Raw genomic sequence first — 20,364 nt, forward strand, 5'->3', positions numbered from 1 at the left:
CGTTGCCTCTTATTTTGGATTATACAATGTATCTTCTGCCAACTTAGGATATATCTTCTTTGTGGAGCATGTAAACTCTAATCCTTTTTATTAAATGCATTTATATGTTCAAGAGGATTATGTCTGTCCCTTTTAATTTATAACCTGATTTGAATAACATGCTATGAGGATCATGTCTGTCCCTCATGGTTCTAATTGCTTTTTGAAATATTTTAAGACCTGTGGTATATTGTCTTGGATGTATCATGGTAGAAATTTTTTTACCATGATAAGGGTATGATAAAGGTTCAATGGAAAAAAAATGAGTTGTTGAATTAATAATTTGCGAAAAATCAGTATGTAAATCTGAGGGTGTTACATATTGAAATTTGACCCTTCTACGGCCAATTTTCACATTTTCTAACTTTGCACAACTTGTCATTGCTTGGCATAACATAGGCCACTTGGCTTTTTTCTTAACATAATCTTATACATTCACATTACAACACATGTATTACTCAATATTAACCCCAAATTATTCATTTTATCATAATTTCTCTCTTGAACTTAAGATTCACCAATAATCAACAAATTCACACAAATATAACTAAATCATAGCTCCTTGATTCATTTCTTCACAAATATCCATAATTAGGTTGTAATTTCAACAATTCACTACCCAAAATATGCATGCAATCTTATGACAACTTATATACATATATATACACAAATTCTTAGCTCAGTTCATTACACAACTCTAAGTATACACGGCTTCACAACTCAAGTCAGTCCAGACTCTCTTTTCTTGCCCTGATCACTGCCCAGTCCTATAAACATGTGACCACAGGGGCGAGATAAAAATCTGAATAACAAAATAACTTACTCCTATTAATTATCACATGAAATAATATGAAAGTGAAGTATAGTATATCATTTAAATCTCATTAAAAATAACATTTATATCACATATTTCATTTCTTGCCTTTCACCATTTTTACATATCATTTTATAACATCTCATAGTATGATCACTACTAACCGAACCTCCAAATCACCCCGACACAAAGCCATAGGCTCGCCTTGGACCAATGTACACTCTTGTTGGCCTTGAGCTCACTTGCAGTGGTAGAATCATCCAGCTAAAAATATTCTAACACATATACGGAATATGGTTTTACCCCAATGCATATAATGGGGTGTTATTGATTCCAACATCATATCATATAAATATTAAGGAGTCTCATCCCCAACACTACACTTCAATAGGCATTAAGGAGATCTTCTCTAACACCGCACTTTGCAAGGCACTAAGGAGAATTGTTTCCAGCACCTTGTTGGGTACTAAAGAAACCTTGCCATATGGTCTTTATTATCACCTTTCCACTCGGGTGAACTCCCACCCCTATGATTATGTTTTTCGAACCATTTAAGGTTCTCATTTATCATTTTACTCATTTTCTCAAACATAACATATATATTAACATACTATTTGAAAACACCCATTTCAATGCTTTATTTCAATCAAAAGCTTTTTCATGCAACATTCACACAATGTTATAAATCATGCTTAATTCAAAATAAGTTTATGTACTACATAACATACTAATATACAATTGCAATAAACAATCAAAAAAAAATTATTTGATTACCTCAACCCTTTTATCACTAGAAAGGCTACCTGTAGATTTCAACTTTCACAATAGCTTATCTCAAGCTTTCTTTCTCTACTCACATGTTCAATATGCCAATTTGAACACATTTGGCACGTTTTAGTCATCTGGTCCATTTTGACCAAAAACTCATATTTACTACTTAGGGCTATATTCATTCATAAATTCTTTTCTATTTATCTATTTTAGGTCCATCATTACCCAATTACTACTTTACATCACCTCAGTCGGTCTTATTTCACTCAAACACCATTTTTGCCTTAACATTTCTCTCTTTAGAGCTAAAATTGAGCCTATAGGTTTAAAGCTCTACCATTCAGCTTTAAATCAATCGCAAAGCTCTAATTTAACTATCGAGAACTTTTTTATTACTATTGGACAATAATCAAACCCCTCAAATTTCACCGATTCAATTTTCCTATACATTTTTAGAAAAATTTGTGTAGAATGAAATGTAAGAGTTATACATTGTTTACCTGACAAGTAATCGATTAGAAGCACCTTTCAATGGCCTAAAATAGCTTGTCCTAGCTTCTCAGCCCTTCTTCTCTCCCTCTCTCGTATGTTTTCAAATTTTACTCTTCTGAAATTTTTAAAATTTCACAACTTATGAAGGTAATTTTTGGTCCATGTGCCGCAACACATGCAGCACAACCCGCAGCGCATGGCACAGTGAGATTTTTTTTCACCACACGTACTTGCTTCGACCTAAAATGCACTCATTTCACTCATATTTGCTCATACAACACACCAACAAGTCAAATTATCAAGTAATCATCTAAATCTCTGATCCCATGATAATTACTACCTTACCCTCGATTAACCACTAATCTCAAGATTAAAAAATTTAAGATGTTACAGAACACACATAAACATTGCATTAAAAATGCATAAACATCGTGTTGTGTATTCATAAACATAGTATTGTATATATTTTGTGTGACTTATCTATTTTAATTCACTTACAAATCAACTGGACACGCATAAACATTATATTGATAATTTATAAACATTGTGTTGAGAATTTGTATATATCATGTTGATAATTCATGAATATTGTATTATGCTTCGTAGATAAGGGTTTCACACAAATTCTGAGTTTTTAAATTATACAAGAGCAAAGTTGTACTTTTACTTTTAAAAAAAATTGTAATAAAGACCTTTAAATTTATAGTGCATTATCAAAAGTTATTAGGCTCAAAATGCTTTTTTTTTTTTTTTTGGGGTATGCAGTGCGATTCTCCCTTAATTTTTTTCTCATATTATAACCCAGCCTTTTGACCACTCCATTTGAATAGAAAATGGAGAAAAAGACAAAAGAGCATTGATCCCATCACTTTCTTCAATCCAATGACCAAACTAACCTTCACGGCCCATCAATCAGGTTTGGTCTCTTACTGCAAATGAAAGCAACAAGGCAACAGGAGGTCTTCCACATGGTTTCTATCTGACTTCACCATCTGGCATGAAGCTTTTCCAGATGATATTACAAAGAAAATAGGAGCTCTGAAAAAAAAAAAATCCCACCAACCTGCTGACTGTTGAGTGCCAATTTTCATAGTTTATGATTCATCAGAAATTAAATTATCGGACTAGAGCCATCAAGCCAACGTGCACTTGACATTATTTAACCCAAAAAGAAAAAAAGAAAAAACCAAGCCGTTCTGCCTTCGATGTGTCGCTGGAAGCATGGAATCACTGAACTGCCATTAACAAAAAGTTTTCCAAGAGCTTTTTGCAACTTGATGTGAATGTAACCATTAATCAGAAATTGAGGCATACTGATGAACTATGGTAAGAAAATCTGCAAAAGTAATTATAATAACAATCATCCATTAATATCCCAAAAAAGTACCAGTCCCCATTTCTCAGAAAGACAGATACTTTGGAAAAAATTATATCCCCAATGCAGCGATAATAATTCTGCCCTTTCGCTTGAATTAGTCACACATCAAGTCTTCAAACATAGGATAATATTTATAAATCAAAATTAATCTAATATACTTTTCTAGACGAAAATTTGCAGTACAGATTTTCCACCTATCCTGCAGCATTAAGCGGCAGACTTTCTAGCTTCTTTTTCTTTTTTGACCTGAATTGTAGACTTTCTAGCGACACAACTAAAATCTTTTTCTCTTCACTCTTGAAATATCATCAAAGCCGTCATCACTCCAAACCTCCTGTCCACTATTCCTGTAATTTGCTTCCTGCTCATCTATATTTCTTGCTCTTCTAGGGGGCATATTTGCTGGCCTGTTCTTGACACGCCTGTCAAAATCCCTCTCTCTCAAATTGCTTCTTTCTTGGAACTCTGAATCAGCTGCACAAAATCTGTAGTTTCTAGGCCCATCCTCTGCATCAAGATCAAAATTCTCACTAACACCACCATTATAAGGAGGCCTAAATGATCTAACTGGTCCTTGTCTCTCGCCAAACCTTCTCCTCTCATCACCATTGCCTTCACCATTTAGTTCAAATTGTCGACCAGAATGCATAGGACCTCCAAAGTACTCATCATTATCTGGCCGATCTTGGGGATCTACAGCATCAAATCTTCTGTTTCTAAACATGATTCGACCAGATGTACCCCTGTTAGATATGATAGACCTGGGATGCCCGCGACCCCTTCCAGAATCAAAATCCCTCGTATCATTAGAAGGACGAGACATATATGGAGAGACATGCCTCCTGACCACTCTTCTCTCCCCAGAGAAAATTGGACCATCAGGGGATCTCATTCTGTCAACTCTGTATCGTCGGTGGGCCAATTCAGGATGTCCGCCAAACCCATCTGGTGATCCTCTAGGAGATCTTCTTCGGGAGGATGACCATGGACCAGGTGAGCGACTCGTAGATCTAATTGGAGACTTGGAATGAATTCGAGGAGGACCCCTTCTCTGAATGAAGCTTCTTGTTCCCCGTGTAAATCGACCATCTCCTCTCTCAAATGGTGGGGGACGTGAAAACATAGGATCCATAGTATCCTGAGGGTAACCTCTCAAAAACTTCTCACCATGCCTCATATTAACAAACTCAGAACCATCGTCTCCAACACATCTACTTGGGCTCATAGTTCTAGGAATTCTATGCCCCATTTGCAAGCTCTCTCTCGCCCCTGGAGACCGTCTCCTCAGTGTAATATGACGACCGACTGGTCTGTCATCATTCAAGGGCTTCCTACCCAACCGATTGTTACCAACAAACGAACCATCATGCGTAACATTATTGTACTCTGATTCAGCATCATGAACAGCAGATACAAATTTATTCCTAGGACCACGAAAATGACTTGGACCATTATAAAATTCACCAGCAAAGTCACGGTCAGATTTCCATTCACCTCGACATGTGTCTATCCGGCTATTAATCCTCCCTCTACCACGCACAAAACTTAGTCTTGAGTTTCTAGGTGAAATATCTTGATACCTCTCTCTTGAAAATTTGCAAGGACCATCAATGTAAATATCATCTCTGAAAATCAAAACAGAAACGCAGAAGTGTTAAGAAAAAGAGTAAGGCAAAAGTGTCAGGAAAAACATTAACTATTAATAGTCTTAAGAAAAGGAAGAAGGCAAAAGTATTAGTAAAGGGATTCAACTAACAATGTATAAGGAAGAAAGACAAAAGGATATACGCCTATACCTTCCTCCATGTAAATTCTCATTATGAAATGCGTCAGGTAACGCATCCCTCCCAGCTTGAGATGGCAGTGCCCTGCCTGGTATGGACCTGGATTTAGTAGGGGATAAAGGACTAGCAGCTTGGGCCAAATTTATAATTCTTCCTTGATTACCACTATCACTAACATCCTTGCTAGCATTATCAATATCTACAGATACTTCCATCTTTGGCAAATCTAAGTCAGTTCTAACCATGTCCAGGTTCTTGACAACCTCATCAGCACACTGAGCAACATCTACTTCATTGCTTCCATTATTGTCTTCAGATACTAATTTGGTCTCTCTGGCATTAAGCGCTTTATTCCTTTCAGAATAATCTAACGACCTTATTTGAGGGCCAACATTTGGGTTTTCAGCTTCCAATGACTCTTGCAGACACACAGTTTTGTCAGTAACATTATGAGACATATTGATTGATTCATCGTCAATACCTTCTTTACCACAATTTATTTTGGTACGAGTAACAGTCCTATTGTCATCCTCATCAATACAAGATGAGGTGGGGCAATCACCACCTAACACTTCTTTCTCAATCTGCTTGCCATCATCACAATGACTAGAAACAACACGTTCTACTTCTCTTACCTCACAAACAGATTCTTCTGCTACAGAATGCTTTAATGGTTCACGTACCTCACCATCTTCATAATCATCATCCTCTTCACCACGCTGATCTACATCCATGGCAACAGTTAAAGAATGAGTGCCATCCGATTCATAATCATAACCATAAGAATCATCCTCTAGCATATCAGCTGATAAGGTTATCTTTTCATCATCACTAACACCATCTTCACCACTGCACCGTGTATCTAAGGGGTGCTCATTCATGAGTTTCAACCGGCATCCCTCAGCATCATCTACTTTTTCCTCACCACCTCTTGCACAATCCTTCACGGCAGGACCACTTAATTCTGCATTATCAACCATGGCTGTGGCAACTGTTTCTGGAGGAGCCTCCTTGTCACCTGAACAATCTCCCTCAGATGTTTTTTCATCAATATAGGCTTCATCTATAGAAGCGTGATTTTCTTGATGGCTAACCATACTTGCACTGGTAGTCAACTGTTCTGAAGATATGCCTTCCACTGGAGGACAAGCGGTCCCTGCAGAAAATGGCGCTGATTCTAAAGTCACTGACTTTTCTAAGGAATAATGGTTATCTGATCCCTGTAGCGACCCTGCCCCCATTTGATCTGATACATTCTCCATCATCATGGGTCTTCCCTGATTATTTGAATGACCAGGTTCATATTTAACAAATTTAGGATCGAGTAACTTAAGATTGCTACCTTTAGAAGTCGTCTTGATATAATCAACACTGGAACGCTCAACCAATTCATGTTTAACAGTGACTCCATCTAATGATCCCACAGGACTAGGCTTAGCCTCCTTTGAGTCCTGTTTCAAGTTCTCATCTAATGGCTCTGATTTTACTATCATAACACTACTTTTGTTTCCATCAACAGCAGAGGCTGAAGCATTTGACAAGCTCAAAGTAGGAAAGAGAAGGTCTGTTTTTTCTTTAACAGATAATCTAGAAGGTTCTCCAGTGTATTTCTGAAGACATGAGGCAACGCAAATGTTACGAGGGTTGACATTTTCATACTCTTGGCCATACTGTCTGGATGAAATCACGAAAGCTTTGTTTCGATTCTCTGCAGTGGTGTGCTTTATGGAAGCACTGCCAGTGGGTTCCATCCCAGGGGAACACATAACATTATTATCATTAGGTGCCTTGCCAGCAATTTGCAGCCCACAGGCAGAAGTAGATGTTTTACCTGAAGTACATGTTTTACCTAAAGGAGCATCACTCCCAGGTTCTTCCCATGCATCCATTGTAGTATTCAGATCCCAGTTTGCCCTACTAGTTCTAGCATCATCACTACAACTCTTTGAACTACTTTCTTCCTTGCTCAGAGATAACTTCAGTGAAACAGACCCTGCTTTCTGAGTTTTCTGGAATCTCTCACCAATATCAAGGCTAGGCACAGCTGGAGATAAGTGCTCCTTAAAACCTAAAGATAAATTAGTGCTGGCACAACTCTCCTGTTTATCTTTCTCTTCAACACTTCGCTTGCTAATCTTGGATCCTATATTTAGTGCAAGACTTTCTTTAGCAGCCAACAAGAGTTCTGAATTCTCCTTCTTCACTTGGGGTCCCGATTTTTTTTCATAACTTTCACTAGCAATCAACTTCTCTTTGCCGCTTGCATCATCCAATGCTCTTGAGTGCGACGCAAGATCTGGTTCCTCAATTTTGGGGCTAACATAATTGGAATTGCTTTGGGCAAGGTTAGAAGTTGTAACCTCAGAAGTTATATTCTTTCCTACAAATGCAGGGTTATTATTGGTATCAAATAACACAGCAGAATTGATAGAAAGGGTTGAAACCAGTGTTGTGCTCGAATTTTCCCTATGAGATGCATTGTTTTCTTCTGGTAGTGAAGAAAGTTCTTCCGAAGAAGATGAAGCTTGAACCGAGGGGAGCCTTCTTTTCTTGATTGGTGCGTCTGCAACACTAGCATTTGAAACGGTTGATCCTTGAGGAGTGCTTGAATGTTCTTTCCGTAGAGATTCATTTTCATTTTCTTCAGTGAGTGAATCTTGTTCTCCAGACAAAGGTGAAAATGTTGGAATCAAAGGGAACCTCCTTTTCTTGATAGGCACAGCTGCAATTAAACCACTAAACTGCCCGTCATAGGATTTAACCCCAGTCTGTCAATAGAAGATCAAGTAAATCAATATCCAAAAAGGAACAAATTGGCATGGTTCTCTAATCGTAGTTAGCTGTAAATCAGAAAGGAAATAAACACCTCTTCACGTCCTGAAACAGGCATGATTCCAAAGCTTGCCCAAATGCCACAACCCCTCTTTCTAGGGGCAATATTATAAATCAAAAGCGAAAGCAACTTTCAATACAAGTTTTCAAGTAGATTAGTATTCTGAACTGAATATAACGTTGCTAGACATATCTTTCTTCCAAAAGCTCCTCCTAGACAACTTAATTTTATTTTCGAGGTGTTAGTCACACTTCAAAGTGCGAAAATAACAGATCGGTAGTCTCAACCTGCAAAACACAAAACATAAAACCGCAGTATCAGAAAACCGCAACACTGAAAAATCAACACCAAACAGAACATTGACAGCAAGTCAAGTACAGCACCGACAAATCTAAGAGTCTAAGAGCAGGAATGAAAGCAAAATCTATTAGATCCGAAACTAACCGACCACACAATCAAAACAAACCGCCAGATCAGTGAATACTTACACCCTGAAGAATCTTAAGACCGTGCATGCAGAGTAAATTGAACACGAATTCAAGGAGAATATCAAACTGACTAAGAAAAGAGTAAAGTTTTCCTCAGGAGACTAGAAAGTAATTAAAAACATCAAATCACCACCAAAAGGGGGAAAACGATCTGGATATCACTGAACTCCATCAAATCTTGCGAAACCCCAAAGAATTGTAAAACCAAAGTCACAAACAAAATCCGTGAAGGAGGAGAACAAAAACACATAAGGGACCCCCAATAACAGCAGTGCGGAGAACATGAAAAACCTCCCGAAAGAGACGAAATCAAATCTACACTTACAAACAAAATAGAAGAGGAGAGCAAAAAAACGGAGACACAACTTAGTACGATGGTTATTCAACAAAAAATACCTAAAATCACAAGCTATGAGAAACAAAGCATAAAAATTAGGGAATTTCCGATCCCATTGAGATTAAAGACGAAGAAGAAGAAGGCGACGCCGACGAAGACAAGAATTACCCACAAGAAAAGAAAAGGTTGGAAGGAATTTTTTGGTCAAGCTCTGCAACTTCGAGGAAAGGAAGCGGGGGTTGATGAGAACATGGATGCAAACATCAAATATAAACAAGTGGCTGACAGAAGAGGAGCGAGAAATGGAATCAATGTAGAGAGAGAAAACTAGGGTTTTAATTTGTCATTTGTCAACAGATATTATTTTATTTTATTTGGCTTTTTTTAATGAAGATAATCACCACCAACACTAGGGTTTTAATTTCTTATTGGAGATATAGTTTCATTTTTATTTTAAATTTTAAATTATGACATATTATATTAAATAACTTTACATTAATTAAAAAAATAAAATTAAAAAAATAATTTCTTTATTATATAGTACTTTATATTTTAAATTAAAAATTATTTTTAAAAAGTGTTTAAAGATAAAAATGGGAGAGAATATTTCTTGATAAAAAAAGTAGGGGGAGGGTTTAATTATTGACTTTAGGGGAAGCCGAACCTTTTTTCTTTGAGAGAAAATGACGTTTCATGACCCTCCAATAACAATATTGAGATTTTCGAGGCAATTGAAATTTTGTGATTTTTTGAATAAGTATAATTATTTTTCTTTATACTGGTCCTCAAACGTCATTTTCCATTCCATAGCCGATGCTTATCCTCGCTATTCTTCCATTCTTTCCCCCGGAATCACGCCAACCAGCTAACACGAGGACACACGTGACATGCCCCTTGTCTCTAGAATCTGATGTGACGTGGACCACCACGGTTTGCGTTTGTCAAAAAGTTAATTAAATCAAAAATAAAGTCATTTTTTTGGTTTTTAAGTTTTAAACGCAAAATTAAATAATAAAATATTTTAAAATTATAAAAAATAAATGAACAAATTAAATTTTAATTTATAAGTTTAGAAGACGTTTGAAATTTTAAACTCATTTTTTATATAATATTTTTTTAATTTTTAAAAATATTACTACAATCTAACTCTTACAATTAATAAAAAATTACTTCGTTTAATTTTATTTATAAATTATTTTTAATATATTTTATCAAAATTAAATTTTATTAATTTTATTTTAAAATTTAATAAATTTTGACCTTTACTTGTAATGAATATTTTTAAATATGTATTTTTATTTAAAACATTTAATAAAAGCTAAAATGTGAAAAGGAATATTAAAAATTGACAAGTGTCCTATAAATAGAATTAAATTCTTTCTCTCTTTACTCTATAAATAGGATTAGAGAAGTAACTTTGACAATAATTTGATCAAAAAATAATGTCAAAATTTTAAAAAAATGATCAATAAAATTTCCTTAATCATTTTATATATTTTTTTATCAATGTCTGTAATTTTTTGCCACTTTATAATAATTTTTTATCTTTTTTTAATTTTTAATTTTTTTTATTTTTTTGTGATATGCTAATGATTAAAGTTGACTTTTCTTAACAGTAAGAGTCAAATTACACTCTTTTTAAAAATTGAAGATAAACATTATATAAAAAAATAAATTTAAAAGCTCAAATATTTATAAACCCATAATTTAAGAGTCAAATTGTCTTATGACCTAATTATAAACAATGAATGGATTCAAATTATTATATGCTCAAAAAAAATGGGTTTCAACAATTTTTTTTATTTAGATTAGTTTTATACCAATCACAATTTATTTGACCTTGGTGAAAATGAGCAGCAACTTTTTGGTTACTTATAGTAAACTATGATTTGAGTATTTCGGCCAGGGAAAAAAAAACTATGACTTGAGCTTTTTATATATGGATATAAATTTCATTACTTTAATTGATTTTTATTCTAGTTTCTGCTTTCAAACTACAATTTATGAAATTTTCAATTTTACAAATGCTAATCGAAATATATGTGCTCTTGTTAAATGGTTGAGTGTCCAATTAAAACAGGCCTACTTTACACTTCACTCTTTGTTGTTACTGAAAAAAATCCTCGATTTAATTTTTTATTATGATTCTTTTAATATTGGATATTATTTTTTAATCCTAATGTTAAAATTAAACAATAAAGTGTGTTAAATATCTGATAGTTATAGACTTATTCGGACAATTTTATTATAGTTAGTTGTATTAAGTTGTTATTTTATTAAGAAGATATGATAGGTCAGCTCTGATAAATTTTTTTAAGAAATAGTTTTATTTACTTAGCGTTTTTAAATTTTGGATTATGTATCTTCTAAAATTTTGTTAACATTTTAAATTTTAAAACTCAAACCCTCTGTACTGTATGTTTATTCTGTTAGTAAAATATGGGTTAATTAACGATGGAGAAGCTATTTGTTCAAAATTGTACTAGTTTTTTTTTTTTTTTGCCAATGTATCAGTTTAAATGATGTATTATTAACTTTAGGTTGAAAAAAATTAGATATGATTATCCAAAGCTAAAAATAATTTCATAAAATCCTTATCTTTTCTTCATTCATTATAATTTGATATCTTATTAACAAATAAGAAAGAAGCATCACAAGCAACTTCCTGTATGGCTGGAAAGAATAAATTAATGACATAATTGACAACAATAAAAAATAAAGATGAATGAGCCTCTCTTATCTAAGAAGTGGCCTCTTAAGCCACGCAAGCAGCATCAAATGTAAGGTCCTTTATTCAAAAAATAGAAGATGAAAATATATTTGAATTCATTTTGAAGAATATCCATTGGTTGCCAGCTAAGAAAAATAAAGCAAAAGAAAAAGAAAAGAGAAAAGCAAAAGCAAGACAAGATAGGTGAAAGACAAATGTGATCAAAGAAAAAAAAAATGTCACTAGAGAAAAGATGAAAAAAGGATAAAATGGAAAAAAAAGAATAAAAATGTCACAAAATTAAAAGTAAACAAAGAAAAAAAAATGAAACAATTAAGAATGCCATAAAGTTAGAAATAAAAGAAAAAAATAAAATAAAAGAAAAAAATACAACAAAAGTAATTCAACTACAATTAAAAAACGTAATCAAGCATTTCAAAAGATATTTCAACTCGAGTCATATTGAATTCTATAAAATTAAAAGACTTTTAATTTTACAGACTTTAAAATTTCTAACCATGTCTCTTTCTCTTTATAAAATTCCCTCTACTTATAATATTTTCCTTTCTTTTAACTGTTTTTATCTTCGCTCAAAAACTAATAATATTACTTTTCTTAGCACGCGCATTGTGATGGTATATTTATTTTTGAATAAAGTAAGTTTCATATGCTAATTTTAGAATAAAACGATAGGTTACTTAAATGTAGTATATGACATTTTAGCTAAACTACTCGTCATTAAATTCTTTTCCCTAAAATGTGAGAGAAATCTACTTCCAATTTCTATAAAATCAGCATCTTTGTGTCAGTAATGATGTCTTTAAAAGGGTGCTCCTCATTGCAACCCCCAGTTAGCAAATTTATAGCCTCAACAACATTTACATTCTTATAGCCACTATTCTAACAAAGATTAAGAACAATTCAGATTTATGGCCTGCTTATTTGAGAGAGATATATATATATATATATATATATTAAAGTCATTTTAAAAATTTTATAATATCTGTTTAAGTGTTAAAAATAATCAGAATATAAAAAATATTTATAAATGGCTTCTAAAAATAATTAATAATATCCATAAAAATGCGAATATACACAAATTTAATTTAGGTTAAATGATTAAATAAGTTACAAATATCAATTTAAATAATTATAAATTTAAAAATTTTATTTGCAAATAATATATTTAAATTTTAAATATAACTCTCAATTTATAATTATAATTCTTGTTTTGCAATCACCTGAAGCACTATTTATAACTTTATTTTTTTATAAAAATTCAAAATTTAATTATCATTAATTTTTTCTTTTAAGACTTTGATGTCATTCTTCCTTATACAAACTTGGATCCTTTTTTTACTCTTTTGAAAAAAGTAAAATTGGATGCTTGTACAAAAAATTTTGGATGCTTTGCTTGTTCATCTCATTGGCAAAACCCCCCCCCCTTCTTAATTAGATTCACAAAGATTAATATTCAAGGGAAGGGATTGGAAACAAAGAAAATAATAACAAACATTTAATCAAATGAAGAAGAATAACATGTCAATAAAGAACAAAGTATAAACTCCCCCCCCCCAAAAAAAGAACATAGTATAAACACTAACCCACCGGTCAAGCAAAGAACATAACATATTAGGTTCTCTTCTATGGTTATTTATTTATTTATGATAAAAAGATTAACTTCATTAAAACTTTAGGAAAGTTACACACACAAGATATTAGTAAAACAACTTTTAGACTCTCCCCGCGATGGCGTGGGAGCTCCGACTCTCCCCTCAGGAGCCTCGATTGGCATCTAGATGACGTCTGTGTTCTCTTGTTCTTCAGCGACTGTCAAAGATGTCTACACTAGTGGCCATGCTCATTGTAGAAGAAGCTAATTCTTTTCATCATGATTTCGAAGAGGAGATTGTGGAAGGGAAGGATGAAGATTGGAAGGTGAAGAATGGGGCAAATTTCATCCAGGAGAAGGTTGATTTGGAGGAAATAGGAAATAGTGCCGATCAACCTAGATAGCGTTGATTTTCGGCATGGATTTGAGCTGTTAGGGCAGGATAGTGAACTGAACTATCTGATCTAGAGTGTTGGTCATGAGGTATCTGTCACACCCCCAATATTAAAGGTATGACCGGCACTGAATATGAGATAACCTCACATTCACAAGCCTTAATTAACTAGAAATTAAGTTGAATTATTGATATGTAGTTTATATATATATATATATATATAATTTATAACGTCTTAAATATTTTGTAAAAATTTCAGCAGAGTCTCCTTCATAACTTAAACCTCCCCAAATTCCTACAATAACAAAACCAGCAATCATTCCAGCAAAGGAAAATAGCTTCATACTAGCAGATTATATATTAACAAAATAAAACTAGGACCTTACTACGGTATACATTGAGCACTAAGTTACAATTTCATAATATAAAATATATTTACATCAAAAGTAATTAACACATACTTCTACGGTTTCGAAAACAATTGTGTCGCTTAGTAATCAGTAAGAGATGCAAGGTCAATTTTAATATCTGAGACTAAAGAAATTTTTTCCGGTGAGTAGCGTCCTGATTCATAGTTGAAGGAAATAATGAAAAGAAATCAATGAGCCAATTATGAATTTACTAAAATAATCAATTAAAGATAATATAAACCAAGAATATATAAATACAAATGAAATTATTAAAATTTCAAATTTCAAATTATTAAATTTCAACACATACTTAAACATCTTGGGATATATATATATATATATATATTACTCAATATAAAATCCACATTTAGTAAAAAAACACAGCAGTTTACTTCTTGAGATTAAATTTAAAAAAAAGTTTTAAAATTCCTTTTTTAGCGGGACTTAATCAGAATAATTAACAGGTCCAGGCACAAAGCTCACGAATAATAGGCGTGGATTATATCTACGAAACTACATCCTCTATTCTACGTATGTTGGCCCGCTCATGGGGCTAGCACCTCCAATGCACCTTGCTAGTTAGGTATACCATGGCGCGCCAAGGGCTAACGAAACTACCATTAGCATCCAGTATTCTAAACTCAGTCCCTCTAATTAAATCAAATGTGCATGAGTTTGAAACATTCATTGAAAACCATTCCTTTCAAATTATAATACTCAACTATCAAATTTTTTTTTCATTGTTCTCCATGCATAAATCACCGTATTAACAATTGTCATATAAATTATAAAATTTTTAAAAAATAGAAATCTTTAGAATAAATAATCAATTAGTAACGTATCGGATCTAAACATTTTTTTAATAATAGCATAATTCTTAATGAAAATGAAGCTAATTCCATAATAAACCAATTAATATAAAAGTGAGGTAAGTAAAAAGAATTGCATAAATTATAAAAATAAAATTGATAAGAATATTTATACAACTTATAAAGAAATGCTATAAAAATTTAAATAAAGAAATTTTATAAATATTTTGTAAGAAATTATTTGGGACACTACCCACTCACCTGAGAGTTTTTTAAGAATTTTAAAACTTGCTTCTCTTATCTTTTCACTTTAATTCTAATGATGCCATTAATTCCTGACAAATAAATCATAATTCTAAAATCATTTATCAAGTAATTTTTCAATCACTTAGTGAGAATTTAAATTCACTCCAAATAATATCATAGATAATACTTTAATTAATTATGTTCCAAATGCACTTGAATTAGTTAAACCATTTGACAAATCTCAATTCATTCCCATACCTCCTTATGGCCCATTTTCAACTATAAACCATAATAAACCAATCAACCATTCTTATGTTTCCTTTAGACTTAATAAAATACTATACAAGTATCCTATGAAATCCTTTCTCCTATTTTGGTATTTTTAAATTTCAATCAATAGCTCAAGCCACTTCTCGCACATATGTTCCTCCAAGCTATATTATACCAATTTAGTTACATTATTTCCACAGATTTCTTCTTTCAAGCATTTCCACAAATCTCTTAGTAGCACCCATACATGTTCACTACAAATTCAAATTCTTTTAGTACCAATTTCTCCTCATCCTTTAATTCTTAAGTCAAACTTGAGCTCTAAGAAAATATTTGAATTAATACAGCTTCCCACAATAAATTCCTTTAACAAAAATTAATTTTAACTCTAAGGATACCAAAGCCATCCATCTTTATCTTACTCTTAATTTTAAAATTTTTAAGTTGATATCAACTTGCCCTCCCCATTAAATGCACGCGGTAACAGAGTGAAGAACAAGGAAAATTTTTTACAATATTTATCGCTTAATTATACACACAAATCAATAAGGAAGGGAAAAATTCGAAGTTCCTCACCTCAATCAACCACCACAAAGCCAGAGAAAAATTTAAAATTCCTTCAAACCATGACAGCATCACGAACAAGGAAGAAGAAGGGTGAATTCCATACTCCAGCACATAAATGACGCCACGAAGAAGGAAGAAGCTTACATCGTTGAGCAGTCGAAGAGACGAGAAGGAGAAAGGATCAGCAGTTAAGTAGGAAAAAATAGAAAAGAAATAGGGCGGTGGGCAAGGCAAGATTTCGATGACGGTACTCTCTTAGCAGCGGACGTGGCGACGAGGAAGAACAGAGCTGACTGTGAGGTCGAAGGAGATGCGACAGGGAAGAGGAGAAGAGCTGTGAAGAACCGACATGATCCCTTCCTCTCTCACTGCTCTGTTATTTGAATGATCGAGAAGAGAAGGAAAAATCTAGACAAAATGAAAAATTAGGAACATGACAAAAAGTAGCACAACTTTTTCTATTATTACATAAAAGACACAAGTACTTTGGTAATTTTTTCCAAACTTTAAAACAAATTAAAACCAAACTTTTGCTCAATATGATTCAAACTCTGAACCTTCAGATAAGCTTCTAGCATAGATTCTACTAGGTCACTAATCTTCATTTATCATAGAATTGAAACAATTAAATAAAATATCAGTTGAGATAAAATTTTGTGTAATTTAAAAATTAAGGTTATTACAGTATCGATCAGCAGAATCAGTGTGACGCTTAACAATGGTGAGTTGCGAAGCTATATGAAGGATTTTTTGGAGTTATTTTGGATGATTCCAATGTCTGTTAGATTGAACGATTTGAGTCTGAATCAGCAAGTGAGGTATGCTCTGTTCACTGAATGGCTAGTTTTGAATAATCATCCTGACCGATAGAGATTGTTTATCAATATAGTGGATCTGTTGTGCAAGAAAGTGAGTGAGAATGAAAAAGTGTTGGCTATGTGTGAATTGATGAATGTGTCTTTATATTTTCTGAAACCATGCGTGAAGATGGACTAGTTAAGTGATTTCCTGATTGAATATAGGCTTGTTGTTAACATGGATGGTGCTCGTGTTATTGTTGTGTTCTCTATTGATTCTATCTTATTTGGTGTGTATCTCTGGTTGTGGTTTGATGAGTTTGTCAAGTTATGTTTCATGATCTGCCTGATGATGATTCAAGATGCAATGGTTAAAAGTCTTGAAAAAGCATATTGTGAGAGCTCAAGTGGCTGGCTTATAGCCACCAAAGTGCCATGAAGATTAATTGGTGCAAGTACCAAGGGTTGAGGGCTCTCTTAGTAGTGCTGATAGAGATCTTTTTGCCCTTAGTAGTTAGCAGAAGTGTTCTTTGTAAGCTTATGTTTGTGTCTTTTTTGTTTGTTAATAAGAGAGACTGCCTTTTGTGAATCATTTGGCTTTGCTGTGGGTGTTGTTGCTTCAGTCCTATGGTGTTCCTTGTTGACCTAAAAGTTATTTTTGGCTTTCAATATTGTTCTTTTCCTCTTGTGTTAAGAGTGGTTGTTGATGCTGCTTTAATGAATGCAGCTTTGGGGTATAAGGGTGTGGGCTCAGTGTTTGAGCAAGTCGTCAGACTACCACCCCTTCTAGCCGTTTCCATGGTGATTATCATGGGCTTCAAGATACATAGGACAGTCTACTACACCTTGGCTAGCTTCTCGATGTGCAAAAGAATTTGTCTTATCATTGATGTGTCTTTCAGTTTTTTTGTGGGGTATTTTGAACTTGTGTTTGTTAAGGGTTTGTTGTTGGGTTTGGATGATTAGTGCTTGTATTGGTGACTTTTTTAATGAATTGTTTTTTCTCTGTCCAAAAAAAAAACATATTAGTGAAACAAGTACATTGGACGGCAAGATATTGAGAAACTAATGGCCCGTTTGGTTTAATAAATCATAAATAATATAATGGTAGTAAAGGAAATACTCTCAGTCTTAAATTACAGGATATTTTAAAGAAAATTTAACGTCTTAAAATATAAGACACTTTAATAAAAATAAAATTATATTAATAATATTTTTTTAATATTGTCATAAATTGAATATTAAACGAACAAAAGAAAAAGGGGGGAGCTGATGAAGTTCCCAGCATAAGAAGAAGGAAGCGTGAAGAAGGAAAAGGATAGGGAGGGATATTTGACTAAACTCATGGTAGAGAATGGGGATTGTATAGGTTTTTGCTTTCTTTTTTTTTTTTTTAAATGTAATTCCTAACACCACATATAAGGTAAAGTGAATGCACTACATAATACTCTATCATGTCTTTATTATATAAAACGTATAATCGTTTTATGCATTTTTAAAAAAATTAATTTTCTTTTTTATATCATAAAAAATGAGAAGTGCCTTCATTTTTACCTTTAATATTAAATAATAATATAATTATATTGATTTACATGTAATTAGGACGAGAGGGAGTAGGCTTTACAATACAAAATGGCAACCAAATGATTAGCAGAGGTGGGAATTGTATCTTGATTACACGTAATTCCTTTACATGTAGTTGAAATCGAACCAAACAAAGCATAAGACTTGTTGATATATACTCAAATTTATGCAACACGAATAAAAAAAAAAAACACGAGCGTATTATTCATATACAGTTAAAAACAACTTGGCGGAAACTAAACATTGATATACAACCACAAGACGCACAAACTAATTAAGAACCATAACAAACCTTGGAGCCCACAATTCATGCACGAAAACCTTCCTTGCACTCCCATGGAAACCAGATTCTATGAGCTAACCGAGTTTGAAATGAAAAAAAAAAAAGGAGAGAAAACTATGGGGAAAAAATAAGACTTGATTTTGGGTTTGTTTGGCAATTTGGGAATAGTTTTCTGTTCTTCAGGATAAAAATAAATAAATTTATTTAAAAATGTGTTTTCAAAAAGAAATTTAGTAAACAAAAAAATGTTATTTTATAGAATAGAAAAATAAAAATATCTTTTAATTATTATAGGATTATTCTTTTAGAGAATAACAGAGAATGCAAAAAAAAAAAAAAAAACACATTTTCATCATTTTTTTGGGTTCTCTTCTACAAAACATCAATTTCAGAATAATAACATAAAAATAATTTCAAATAAACCTTTTATTTTTTGTTCTTATATTCTTAAAATAATTTTATAAAATGACTTTTTATTTTTCCAACATATTTAAAATATTTGAACATATTTAAATAAATGGGTTGAAAGATTGGGAAAAATGGGCTGGAAATAGGCTGTAAAAATTCATTCCCGCCCCAACTAAACCTATGGCGGGCTGGACTCAGCATGTAAACCCATTTTCTCATCTTCTATCATTGATTTCTAGGCTTAATAATTGATATTTTCCTATCTAGGAAAATAAAGAGCTTTATATGATTATATTTTGATATCAATATTCTTTCAATATATAATAATAATTAATGAGCCAAAAAGTTTTATTTATAAGACAGAGATAAAGAGGCCTCGAAAAAAGGTTCATATATATATATATATATATATGTATATGTGTGTGTGTATTTTAAAGTAGTCATTTATGTTAGTAATGTACTCCCTCTATTATTTTTTATTGTTAGAAAAGCTATTACTTTTTATTTTTTTAATATAAAAAAATCACCTATTTTAATAACTATTTGTTAAGTATTTTTTAAATCACCCCTCATAATTTATATTAACGAGAAATAATTAATGCATGTTTATGTTGATTAATATAGAGCATTTTAGTTTCATTGTTTTATTTTCAGATATAATTATTATGATTAACTAACTTTTTTAAATTATGTTATATATATATTTTTTTATATATAGAAAAAGAGGGAGTAGTTAGCAATGATTTGTCTCATACTCCATAAGGTTGTAGATCAAACTTTGTTTTTAATGTAAAAACTTTATTAATAAGTAATATATAATTTACTAAGTCACTTGTAATATGTTTTAATGGAATCAAAAAAAATATTAAACTTCATTAGTTTTATCTTACAATTTAATATGTTTTCACATCTGCTGCCTAATAAGGACAAAATAAACTATTTTTTAATAATTATTTCTAGTATTTAATAAGGGTAAAAAGGTAAAGATGAACATAAAAAATAATAAAATACCATATAAATAGGATGAAAAATAATCTTTTCTTTGCATTATAAATAAGACTAGAGGGGCATCTTTGTAATATTTTTGAGATTGAAAATATATCCTAACCTTAATAAGTTCTCGGAATACATATATGAATTAATGATTATTTTAAACCTTAAACTATTGCTTGAATAATATTCTGAACCTCAAGCTCTTAAAATGTGTAAAAAAATTTTTCAACTTGAAAAATTCGAGTACTTAAAACTCCTCCATCAAGTTAAAGAAAATTATTATTATTTTTAAAAATTAAAATGAGTGTCATATCAATATATGACAGGATTCTACAACTGTAAAAG

General features: G+C 32.2%; 1 protein-coding gene across 5 annotated transcripts; it reads right to left on the bottom strand.

Moving 5' to 3' along the window:
* Positions 1-3,433: 3,433 nt before the first annotated feature.
* Positions 3,434-9,242, bottom strand: LOC129292774 (uncharacterized). 5 transcript variants are annotated; one of them, XM_054930416.1, is made up of 4 exons: positions 9,109-9,242; positions 8,145-8,398; positions 5,291-8,046; positions 3,434-5,119 (listed from the first exon to the last, which is right to left on the bottom strand). In XM_054930416.1, the coding sequence occupies exons 2-4, from the start codon at positions 8,166-8,168 to the stop codon at positions 3,769-3,771; spliced, it is 4,131 nt and encodes a 1,376-aa protein (XP_054786391.1). In that variant the 5' UTR covers positions 8,169-8,398; positions 9,109-9,242; the 3' UTR covers positions 3,434-3,768. The 5 variants fall into 5 exon arrangements, with proteins under 5 accessions (XP_054786391.1, XP_054786394.1, XP_054786393.1 ...); XM_054930419.1 differs by having other exon boundaries at positions 9,105-9,189; XM_054930418.1 differs by having other exon boundaries at positions 8,996-9,165.
* Positions 9,243-20,364: the final 11,122 nt, after the last annotated feature.

The sequence above is a fragment of the Prosopis cineraria genome, unplaced genomic scaffold (genome assembly GCF_029017545.1).
Source record: "Prosopis cineraria cultivar Desert tree isolate PC_DT_omini unplaced genomic scaffold, ASM2901754v1 PC14, whole genome shotgun sequence".
NCBI lineage: Eukaryota > Viridiplantae > Streptophyta > Magnoliopsida > Fabales > Fabaceae > Prosopis > Prosopis cineraria.

What these genes read in the sequence shown, in the direction of transcription:
- LOC129292774 (XM_054930416.1), bottom strand. Translation starts at nt 8,168, where the DNA reads ATGCCTGTTTCAGGACGTGAAGAG. An exon ending in CTGTTTCAGGACGTGAAGAG is followed by an intron (nt 8,047 to 8,144) that starts GTGTTTATTTCC and finishes TTCTATTGACAG; the next exon opens with ACTGGGGTTAAATCCTATGA. An exon ending in GAGAATTTACATGGAGGAAG is followed by an intron (nt 5,120 to 5,290) that starts GTATAGGCGTAT and finishes TTTGATTTTCAG; the next exon opens with AGATGATATTTACATTGATG.